The sequence below is a fragment of the Lepidochelys kempii genome, chromosome 2, assembly GCF_965140285.1.
Source record: "Lepidochelys kempii isolate rLepKem1 chromosome 2, rLepKem1.hap1, whole genome shotgun sequence".
NCBI lineage: Eukaryota > Metazoa > Chordata > Testudines > Cheloniidae > Lepidochelys > Lepidochelys kempii.
This window is the reverse complement of record NC_136381.1, coordinates 42,214,017-42,226,230: the sequence shown is the minus strand read 5'-3', so window position 1 is coordinate 42,226,230 and position 12,214 is coordinate 42,214,017. Positions and strand designations below refer to the sequence as shown.

General features: G+C 43.1%; 1 protein-coding gene across 2 annotated transcripts in view; it reads left to right on the top strand.

The window, feature by feature from the left end:
* PTDSS1 (phosphatidylserine synthase 1) overlaps positions 1–12,214 on the top strand; it is a 54,159-nt gene that overhangs the window by 2,165 nt on the left and 39,780 nt on the right. For both annotated transcript variants that reach the window (XM_073330515.2, XM_073330516.2), the window contains exons 2-3: positions 3,461–3,552; positions 7,999–8,043. In XM_073330515.2, coding sequence (XP_073186616.1) covers positions 3,461–3,552; positions 7,999–8,043 — 137 coding nt within the window. The remainder of the gene's footprint in view (positions 1–3,460; positions 3,553–7,998; positions 8,044–12,214) is intronic.

Below are 12,214 nucleotides of genomic sequence, written 5' to 3'. Positions count from 1 at the left end.
GACTGTATTCTCCAAGCCCCACTCCCTCAGCACCTGGACACCCCTGCCCAAGCCACTTGCATCCAGCCCCCCTTCCCCTGCTGAGCCCCAACCACCTTCACCTGGACCCCCTGCAGAGTCCCATTGCCCCTGAACCCATAACCCCCCAATAAGCCCCTGTTCATCCAGATCTCCCCACACCCAGATTGCCCCACACAGAATCCTATCCCCACACACTAAGGCCCTTCACTCTTGGATCCTGCTGGGCTGAGCCTGCTTGACCCAACCTGGTGTGCCTGGTATGGAGGGGCAGGGCCACAGGGTGTTTCTGGGCAGGCCCGGCCCTTGCACCTGACCCTGACATAGTGCAGCCTCTCCGCTGAGTCCATGTGCTGGGATGTGCGGGGCTTTAGGGTGATTTCCCACCTCCATGCAGCCAGTGGCCTGTGTTCCCCACTGCCATGCTGGAGCCTCCACATTTATTTATCGACAAATAAAATTTGCAGAATTTTAAAATGTTGTTTGCAGAATTTTTATTTTTTTGGCACAGAAGTCCCTCAAGAGTACATTTTCTTATTATTGTTTGTTGTGACAGTCATTTTGTTTCCCTGTGCCTGCACCTTCCTCTCAGGATTCCCAGCAACACCTCTTCCAAACAAACACCATAGTCTCTCTTCTAGCTCAGAAGCAGTAACCAAGCTGTAGTTTTTTCTTTCCTGCCTCTGGCAGGGGGACAGGATAAACATTCTTTTTAAAAGTGTAACTGTATTAATCCCAAAATGAACTAACTAAAGCAGTAACTTCTGGCTTTCTTAATCAAGGCTTTGACTATCTAGTATGCAGTAAGTAAAGAGGATGTACAGAGAGAAAGATGTTAAAGATTAATCACAATACTCAGGATCTTAGAAACGTGGGGTAGGGAGGTAGAGTCTGATCTGTTCATGTAGTGACCAAAAAAGAAATCAAAATGCTTTATAAGGCTCAGAAATCTTGATCTGTACAAAGCCAAATGTATTTGCTGCTACATTAGGCTTAACTTAAGTGATTTAGTCCACCCTTCTCTAATATATGTGGCTAGGTTGCACTGAATTATGCAGCAATTTTACTTGATTATTAAATCATTCAGTAGCTTTCATTTTTATGGAAAACGTTCTACCAGACATTACTAAGTGAAAATAATGAATGTACACTGTTATGTGAATTTGTAGCAGAGGACTACCTCCTCTGTATGCTGGGCCATTGTGAATCTGTGCGTCGGCTGTACTAAGACAGGGCAGCAGCTCTGATCAAGGCGGAACTCCTGGAGGAGCACAGGGAGCCCAGTGCTAAGGCAGAATTCCTGTTTTTTAGCTAGTCATGGAATGACTCTAAGACATGCATGGGTGGCACTATAACCAGGAAACTGACACTAGTAAATCTCGATAGAACAGGGGGAAGATTAGAGAAAGGTCACTGGCATGATGCACTTTAGAGAAACAAAGTGAATGAGGTAATATCTTTTATTGAACCAACTTCTGTTGGTGAGAGCTTTACTCATATGTAGGACCCTGCCAAATTCATGGTCCATTTTGATCAATTTCAGGGCCAGATGGTTTTAAAATGGGTCAATTTTACATTTTCAGATGTTTACATCTGAAATTTCAGGGTGTTGTAACCATATGGTTCCTGAGCCAGAACGGGTTGGTGGGGGGGTCACAAAGCTGGTGGGGGGGGTCGCGGGATTGCCACCCTCAGTTCTGTGCTGCCTTCTCTGAAGGCAGCAGCTGTGGAGCTTCCTGCAGCCGGGGGGAGATTCCCGGAGGTCGAGGTGGGTCTGATCTCCCCTGGGCTGCTGGGAGTCTTCAGAGCTGGTACAGCCATGAGCTTCCTGCAGCCAGGGGAGGTACCCAGACATGGGTCTGATCTCCCGCTGAGAGCAGCTGTTCAGGGGAAGAGGAAGTTCTGTCCCACCCCACCCCAGCAGCTGGAGCCTGGTGAACAGTAGGAGCCCCGAGCTGGGGCGCCCCAGCCCTGCCCCTCCAATAGCTAGATTTCATGGGGGAGATCTGATTTCACAGTCTGTGACGTGTTTTTCACGGCCATTAATTTGGTAGGTCCCTTCACATGGCAGCAGCCTTCCCATGGCAGACCTGACCTAGCCAGGGCTCAGAAGCTTCCCGGGTAGAAAAGGCTGCTGTGGTACTCCACTGTAGTGTAATGTATTCTTCTTCTTTATTTGTATTACCATAGTACTTAGGAGCCATTGTCATAGACCAGGACCGTAACATGCTAAGAGCTGTACAAACACAAAACAAAAAAACCTGTTCCTGTCCCAAAGAGCTTACAATCTAAGTAGGAGATTATGCAGCACTTTGGAAGAGGGGAAAATTATATGTCCCACATTCAGAGCCGCCCCTTGGGTAGGGCGAATTGGGGCAACCGCTCCGGGCCCCACGCTTTAGAGGGCCCCGCAGGCCAGTACGATTGGCCGGTGCAGTCAGTCCCAGAAGAGATGAATCTGTCACTTCCGCCCCAGGCCCCACCCACCCCCTAGGGATGGCCCTGCCCACATTTATAATCATGCATCTGAGGCTAAATGTTATTGCAAACTGTAAAATACAGTACTATTTCCTCACTGATCCCATCCTGGCAATTATTGTGGGGCAAATTATACTGCTGCAGATTCATTTTTGAACCATCCTGAAATAAGATACCCTTATTTCACCATGCACAGCTTAATCCATTGTAAAACTAGAAAGAAAATTTGACGCTAAAAGGAAAGGAAGAAATAATGGAATATATTACTGTGCATTGTATATTGGTACCTAGATACATTCATGATGAGTACCTAAAAATATTTAGTTATAAGCAATAAGATTTTAATCTTCATAGTAATAATTAAGATGTGCTATATCAACTATGCTTGTATTTGAGTTATTAATAATTGATGGTTACACTTACTGATTTTGTTATTTAAGGCTCCGAGAACTGACTGAAGAAGAGAGAACTTATTTGCAAAAGCCAGATCTATTCTGAAATGGGTGGATCTCCCATGTAAACTAGGTGGTACTCTTAGCTATCGGAGAAGGAAAAACAGCTAAATCAGGCTTGCCAGGATTTCCTGTCAAGATATTCACACTCGATGCTTAGGTCTATCCTTTGGCTATAATATAACAACAACCTTTCTCCAAAAAAAGAGGAATAATTTAAGCCTTGTTATTTTTACTTTGCAGTCAGTTCTGACAATGGCTAGAAGCTGTACTCCTGGCCTGGGTATATTGATTTTATGTTTAGCTTTGTTCTTGTATAAATGGATGTGCAAGGGTGTCAAGTGAAACCATTCAGTGCAGTTACTAAGTTAGCTTCTCTTATTGATTGTGAACCATCATTGATTTTCAGTGCTTATTTCCAAATGTATTTCATTAACCTGGCATCTAGAGTGCCTTTTCTCATTGTCCTCAAAAAAGTCATGTTACTAAGTTGATGATGTCTGTCTTTTCAGGAATGATTCTATCCCAGAAGATAATATTTGGAAGGGTATCCTCTCTGTGGTTTTCTTCTTTCTAATCGTTAGTGTTCTAGCTTTTCCAAATGGTAAGTATATTGATGCTTTACCTTTATTTCACATGCATATTTCTTTTCACTTGTTGCCATTTACTTTCTGAGATGGAAAGAATTGCTTGCTTGCTTCTTCAAGTGATTACTCATGTCCATGCCATGTTAGGTGAGTGTGCCCACCACATGCACCGGTGCCAGAAGTTTTTCCTCGGTGGTATCCATTGGGGTACCCTGGTGCCCTCTGGAGTGGCGCTTATTTGCACTAGTATAAGCCCCCCACCGCTCTCAGTTCCTTCTTACTGCCAGTGTCTGTGCTGGAATGCTCCCCTTGTTCTAGCAAGCAGTTTCTATTCAGTGGTTCTTTGAACTTTTATGTAAATTGTTGTTAGTTAGTAATTAGTTTACAGTTCTTAATAGCTAGTAGATTTTAGCGAATAGTCCCCTGAGGGACTTAGCCCAGGAACGGGGCATGCCCCGTTCCCCGGGCTTTAAGCCTTGCAATCGTTTTAAGGAACCCATGCCAATCAGCAATCCATACCTAAGCTGTTTGAAGTGTCTGGGTGAGTCCCATATCCATGAAAAGTGCTGCATTTGTAAGGGATTCAAGCCCTGGACCAAGAGGGAAAGAGACATTAGACTTTGCGCGCTCCTCATATCAACCAGAATATCTTCCTTCCAGTGTTCTATCTGAAACTTCACAAGACCAATGAGGAGAGATGCGATGTAAGGTGCACCATAGCTTTCTATTTGGAGCGCAACAATCTCTTCCACAGATTGACTCAACCCTTTGTTGTGACTGCCGACAAAAGGAAGAGCCTTCCAGTGTCCTCTCAAAGGACTTCAAACTGGATCACCACTGCTTTCACATCTGTTACGAGTTAGCGCGGGCAGTGCCTCCACTAGGGCTCAGGCATCTTTGGCTGCCTTCCTGGCGCATGTCCCTATCCAGGATATCTGCAGGGCTGCAACGCGGTCTTCAGTACACATTTTCACCACTCATTACCCCATCACGCAGCAAGCCAGAGATGATGCTGGATTTGGCAGAGCTGTGTTGCAATCAACACGTCCATGAACTCTTCCCCGCCTCTGATGGTACTGCTTGGGAGTCACCTAACATGGAATGGACTTGAGCAATCACTTGAAGAAGAAAAAACTGTTACTAACCTTTTGTAACTGTTGTTCTTCAAGATGCATTGCTCATGTCCATTCCATGACCCACTCTCCTTCCCCACTGTCAGAGTTCCAGCAAGAAGGAACTGAGGGAGGATGGAAGGTGGCCCCTTATCCCGGCGCATATGTGCCAGAGGGTGCCAGATTTGGTCCCCTACCGATACCACTGAGGAAAAACTTCCCACACCAACGCATGTGGTGAGCATACTCATCGAACATGGAATGGACATGAGCAACACATCTCGAAGACCAACAGTAACAAAAGGTTAGTAACTTTTTTTTTTTTAAATTAAGATAGATTTTATTCACTGTCTTTACATGGCATTAAATTAAGCAACCGTATAAATGAACTGTAATAGCATTGAGCTGAAATACCAACAAAATACAGGCTATTTATCTTTTGCATGGTCTCGCTAGAGAGCCATAGTCCCTTGAAAATGGAAATGTCAGCTTTTTCAGCATATTTGGGGATTAAATCTCTTAATAATAATAATATCTGGTTCTTCTACAGTGTTCTACATCAGTAAATCTCAAAGCAGGAGGTCAGTATCATTATCCACACTTTATAGATGGGGAAACTGAGGCTCCAAGAGGGGAAGTGGCTTGCTGAAGGTCATATAAGAGGCTAGTGGCAGAGCCAGGACTAGAACCAAAATCTGACCTTTATTGTTATGGATGTACAACAGTAAAGTTGCTGTACTTCATCTCCACCCCCTAAGAAAATGAAACTTGAAAGAATTTTTCAATGATTGTGAGCGGGGTGTGAAGTAAATCAAAATAGTTTTATTGCCATGTTCTACTAATGATGCGAGTTGAAAAGAATAACGCTTTGGTTACACTGGAGACCCTTCAAGAGAAGAGTTATCCTGTTTTGAGTTACATATATTGTGATCTTTGTTTCCTACTGTAGACTGGTTATGACCATACATTTGTTGGTGAGTTTTGCTTCCCCCCATTTCAGATATTGCCTCTGTTCAACAGTAGATGAACAATAGTTTCTATCAGGACAGATTTGCAGCTTTAAAGGGGAACATTTGGAAAGGACTCTCTAGAGCTTTGTCTTACGATGCTATCTAGCTCCTCCTAGAACTTCATTAATGAGTAGTTTTCATAATGTGCTCACCAAAATGATGAATTGGATAGAGAGAAGGAAAATGCAGGAATTTTGTGCCAGTACCTTTTAGCTTTCATATTTTCAATAGACTCCTAAACCTCCCATTGTGGTTTCTGGCATGACACTATATTCATATACTTCCCAGCACCTATGGGATAAAATTTTTAGTTTTTCATAGTATGTAGTTTTTCTGTTGACATACACACTTAACAATTAAGAGTTTTATGTGCAAGAAACTGAATTCCTGTTTATATTACCATATCAAAATTGCCATGAAAGTTTTATTTTGGAGTGCACATTGGCGCAATATGAATTAGTGCATTCAAGATTAGGCTGTTCTGGCACGAAAGAGAGCTTGTGTAAACTCCTGGTGATCAGCTCTGTCTTCAGCAGCAAATGATTCTTCAATCTTGAAGGATCACAGGAGAGTATCTGAGGGGGCAGAGGGGATAAATTAGAGATCATGCCGCCTCTCATCAGATGTAAATGCCTGCCAAAATCCAGTTTCATAAATTTCAAGGCAAAAAGAGACCACTGTGAACATCTGGTCTGACTTCCTGTATAATACATCCCATAGAACTTCCCCATAATAATTCCTTTTGAACTAGCACATATATATTTTAAGTTGTTGATGTGAGTTTCCTGGTGGGAGTTATAGACTTAATGTATTTATTGAAATATTATGGATGGAACTAAGTATTTTTAAGTATGCTTAGATAACAGAAAGATTAGGGTGCTAAGAAGGTGGAGATGAAATGACTGTTAACTTTATTAAATCTCTTAGAAAACTCGGATTCATGGGCCATAATTGGTTTTGGATAGATTTTTCGAAAATCTTTGTGGAGCAAATAAATAACTCCTCACAAATTCAGGGATTACTCAGACAAATCATAATTTCAAAATAACTTCCTCCAAATGAACATCAACCATTATCATGCTGTTGACAAAAGAAGGCAAGGGTTTAACCCAGTGTGCCTGTCCCATAGCTACATTCTATAAAATCTCATCAAGGTAATCACTCATGTCCCTATCCCCATAAATGAATTATGTGTCACATGCAGACCAAACTGATTTCCTATAGGGAAGAACAAATTTGGATATGCGAAGAAGGTTACATAATGTAATTGCCCAAACCACAAGATCTGCATGTGACTGTCGTTCACTTATGGGTTTAGAAAAAGCCCTTGCGGGGTGAAATAGGGATAGCTATTTGCAGATGGGATTCAAAGATCAAATCATAATGTGTGTTGAAGACCTATATTTTCAGCCTTTTCCTGCAGTCTAGAAGAATGGATTATATTTAGAAACTTTTCAGTGCCACCAGATAAAGGTGGCCCTTATCTCCACTTCTCTTTTTGTTCTAGTTTGGCGTTTTAATTTAATAAAGGAAGTCAATCTAATCTCCGGCAAAATAAATAAATCTAAAACAGAAGCCGTAATCAGAGGACATTCGTCCTCAGGAATCCAGGCTCTTGAGACCTTTAAAGAAATCTTGATATATCTTGAAGTTAAGCCCTTTTGAGCTAGGTATTTAATCAGGATTTGTGTTTGATCTTAATGGTGTCTCTAAAGGTATCAATTTCAATTTTGTAGCCAGAAGAGCTTGTTTTTTCACACACATCCAACCTCTGCGTGTAAGATGCCTGATATTCTTCGTGATATCTGATATTAAGTCTGTTAGAAGTTTTAGGTGGCCTGCCTGGTAATGTTTTTGGGAGTCAGTGCCCCCAGTTTCATTGCTAACCTGCATAAACTTGTATTTGATTACTTTTTCATTCCCAAAATGAAACATGCCCACAACTGTAAAAAGCCACAAAACAGATGTAATCTAAAAAACAGATCAAGAGATCAGCCTGTTAAAAATACTAGCAGCTGACACCTCAGCACACATACATCCAAAATATATGCCATCTTCTTACCACCATGGAAAGAATGCCAATGAAAAGTAATTGCATATTTCTTCCATGTCCAAGTAATGATCAAAAAACCTTCAAATCCTAGAATCAATTACTAATGAACTTGTTTTATTTAAGGCTCTAAGCCAAACTTTCAAGTATATTGTAAAGCTTGAAGAAAAACCGATCTTTGCTTGTTAACTTTTGCTGATATCCCCCTGAACCAAGTCTTAGAAATAATATGCTGTAGTTTTAATCTTTGTAATCAATTCACTGTCATCTAGCAAATATTTCTCTCCACAGGGCCTTTTACTCGCCCACATCCAGCGATATGGCGGATGGTTTTTGGTAAGTTTTAAATTTTTATGTTTATCTTATTTAGTTTCATCAGAAAATGCTGGTTGGTTGAACCTGAGATTTTTCAAGAAAGTGAATTGGGTTCAATTAACTTGCACCAAATCACATGCTTGGGCCCGTAGATCCAATGCCTGCATGATCCGCAGCTCCCGGAGAGCCCTGCCAATCCAGGGTTCATATATTCTAAGTCCTGAAGGGACCATTGTGATCATCTAGTCTGAGATTCCTGTATAACACAAGCTATAGAATTTTCCCAGGATAATTCCTAGAACATATTTTTTAGAAAAACATCCAATATCCAAGTTGTCAGTGATGGCGAATCCACCATGACCCTGGGTAAATTGTTGCAATGGTTAATTACCCTCACTGTTAGAAATTTACCCCTTGTTTCCAGTCTGAATTTGTCTAACTTCAACTTCCAGATGCTGGATCATGTTATGCCTTTCTTTGCTAGACTGAAGGGCCCATTATTAAATATTTGTTCCCCACATAGGTATGTACACGCTGTAATCGAGTTATCCCTTAGCCATAAGCTAAATAGATTGAGCTCCTTGAGTCTCTCATTATAAGGCATGTTTTCTAATTCTTTACTAATACTCATGGCTCTTCTCTGAATCCTCTCCAATTGATCAACATCCTTCTGGAATTTTGGGCACCAGAACTGGACACAGTATTCCAGCAGTGGTTGCACCAATGCCAAATACAGAGGTAAAATAACCTCTCTGCTCCGATTTAAGATTATTCTTTTTATGCATCCCAGGATCACATTAGTTGTCTTGGCCACAGCATCACACTGGGAGCTTATGTTCAGTTCATTGTCTACTTTCACCCTCAAATCTTTTCTTAGTCACTGCTTTCCTAGATAGAGTCCCCCATTCTGTAAGTATGGCCTACGTTCTTTGTTCCGAATTTACACAATTACATTTAGCTTACGCATATTGTTTGCTTACGCCCAGTTTATCAAGCAATCCAGATCACTCTGAATCAGTGACCTGTCCTCTTCATTGTTTATCACTTCCCCTATTTTTGTGTCATCTGCCACCTTTGTCAGTGATGATTTTAAGTTTTCTTCCAGTGATTTATAAAAGTGATAAATACCTTAGGGTGAAGAACCAGTCCCTGCAACACCATGCTGGAAACAGACCTGCTCAATGACAGTTCCGTGTTTACAGTTATGCTCTGAGATCTATCAGTTAGCAGGTTTTTAATCCATGTAATGTGTGCCATGTTAATTATATATCTTTCTAGTTTCTTAATCAAAATGTTGCGTGGTACCAAATCAAACGCCTTAGAGAAGTCTAAGTATATTATGTCAACACTATTACCTTTATCAACCAAACTTGTAATCTCATTTAAAAAAAAAAGATACCAAGTTTGTTTGATAGGATCTGTTTTCCATAAACATTAATTATATTATCCTCCTTTAATTCTTTATTAATCGAGTCCCGTATCAGCTGCTCCATTATCTTGAAAGGGATTGAAGTCAGGCTTACAGGCCTATAATTACATGGGTCATCCCGTTTACCCTTTTAAAAAATTGGCACAACCGTAGCTTTCTTCCAGTCTTTTGTAACTTCTCCCATGCTTCAAGACTTATTGAAAATCAACATTAATGGTTCAGCAAACAACTCAGCAGCTCTTTTAAAACTCTTGGGTGCCAGTTATCTGAACCTGTTGATTTTAAAAGTCTAACTTTTGTTGCTTCTTTTTAACATCCTCTAGAGCAGGGGTCAGCAACCTATGGTATGCGTGCCAAAGACTGCATGCAAGCCAATTTTTAATGGCACGCTGCTGTCTGCCGGGGACAGCAGCATGCAATTAAAAATCCGGCCCGGCCCACTCTTCTCTGCCCACCACTCTCTCCTTGCAGGGCAGGCAAGCTTCCCCCTCCCCCCGCCTCTTCCCCTAGCGTGCAGGGTTCCTGCCCCTCCTTCTCTCCCTCCCTGCGGCCGATCAGCTGACGGCCCTTGCTACGGAGGGGGAGAGGAAAAAGTGGAGCCGCAGAGTGCTCTCTGCTCCAGGGACCTTGGGGAAGGGGGTGGAATCAGCATATCCCCTCCAGCCCCCTGCCATGAGCTGCTCAGGACAGGGGGCTGGGAGCCCCCGCACAACCCCAGCCCACACCCCCAGCCCTCTGCCCTGACCCCTGCACCCCCCTCATGCCCCTCCAGCCCTCTGCCCTGAACCCTCCCCACTCCCACCAGCCCTCTGCCCTCACCCCTGCAGCCCCCACAACCCTAGCCCTGACTCCAGCACCGCCCACACATACCTAGACCCCCTGCCCTGACTCCTCCACCCTCCTCTCACACCCCCTGCCCTGACTCCTGCACCCCCCACACATACCCAGCCCCCCAACACCCGATGTAGTGACTCTTGCACCCCCCCACATCCACATCCCCACCCTCACCCTGAGCACCAAACGGGAGCTCCTGCAAACACACACCCACATTCCCACCTGCACCCCTCACACCAAATGGGAGCTGCCCAGGTAAGCTCTCCACACCCAAACCTCCTGCCCAAACCCTGAGCCCCCTCCCTCATTCTAGCTCCTGGCCAGACCCTGCATCCCAACCCCCAGCCTGCTCCTTCATCCCCAGCCCTGTTCTCAGTTCACTCCCACACTCATCTCAGTGCAGAGAGAGGAAGAGAATGGGCCAGAACCAGGGAGAAAGTACGTATCTACTCTATGTGGACAGGGCCGGGACCCCAGACCGGCAGCGGGCTGAGCAGGGCCGGCAGCCAGGACCCTGGCTGGCAGGAGCCAGCGGATGGAACCCCAGACCGGCAGCAGGCTGAGCTGCTCAGCCCACTGCTGGTCTGGGGTCCTGGCCGCTGGCCCCGCTCAGCCCACTGCTGGTCTGGGGTTCTGGCTGCCAGCTCCTTCCTTGCCAGCCGGGGTCCCAGCCACAGGCCCCGCTCAGCCTGCTGCTGGCCTAGGTGAACGGAACCCCAGGCTGGCAGCGGGCTGAGCGGGCTGGCGGTGTAAGATCAGCATTTTAATTTAATTTTAAATGAAGCTTCTTAAACATTTTGAAAACCTTGTTTACATACAACAATAGTTTAGTTATATAATATATAAACTTATAGAGAGAAACCTTCTAAAAAAGTTAAAATGTACTGGCACGCAAAACCTTAAATTAAAGTGAATAAATGAAGACTCGGCACACCACTTCTGAAAGGTTGCCGACCCCTGCTGTAGAGGTACTAGTGGAATGGAAAGAGTGTTATCACCATATGATGAGACTGTATCATCTGTTTTCCCCAAATACACAACAGAAATATTTATTGAACACTTCTGCCTTTTTGCATTACTATTGATAAGTCTACAATTTCCATCTAGTAGTGAATGAATATTATTGTCAAGATTATTTTTATTCCTGATATATTTAAAAAAATCATTATTGTCCTTAAGTGTACTGGCCATATATTTCTCCTTGTGCCCCTTTGCTTCTCTTATCAAGTTTCTACAGTTCCTAACTTCTGATTTATATTCATTACTATCAGCTTCCCCTTCTTCCATTTATTATATGTTTATAGCTGCCTACACTTCCCCTCTAAACCAGGTCATTTTTTTTTTTTACCAGTACGGCCTTCTTCCTCAACTGTGGGTCAACAGCTTTTTGGGCATCTATTAAGGTGTTCTTAAATGAATCCCAATTATGATTCACTCTTTTCTGATTAAATTCTTCCTCCCAGCTGATTTGGCTCATAATTGTTTTTAGCTTTGTGAAACTGGCCCTATTAAAGCACCACTATTACTGGTCTGGACTTTATTCTGTTTGAACATTATAAATGTGATCGAGTCATGATCACTCGTACCTAAGCTACTGTTATTTTCTACTTCTGTAGTCAGTTTCCTTTTATCTGTTAGGACAAGGTTTAATAGAGAATTCCCCCATGTTGGCCGCAACAATTTTTTTATAGAAAATTGTCATCCATAATGTTTAGAAATTCCAAGATGTTTTAGTATTGGCAGCATGAGATCTCCCACATATATCACTCAAATTGAAGTGCCACAGGATTATGTAGCTCGTGGAACAAGAAGAATCTCAGAGAAGATTGCTTGGACATTCTTCTTCAGCACATTTCTGACTTCCCTGAAGTCATCTAATATCTGCAAAATATCCTTCAGTGCAGTTCCATTAGTGCCGATGTGAACCAT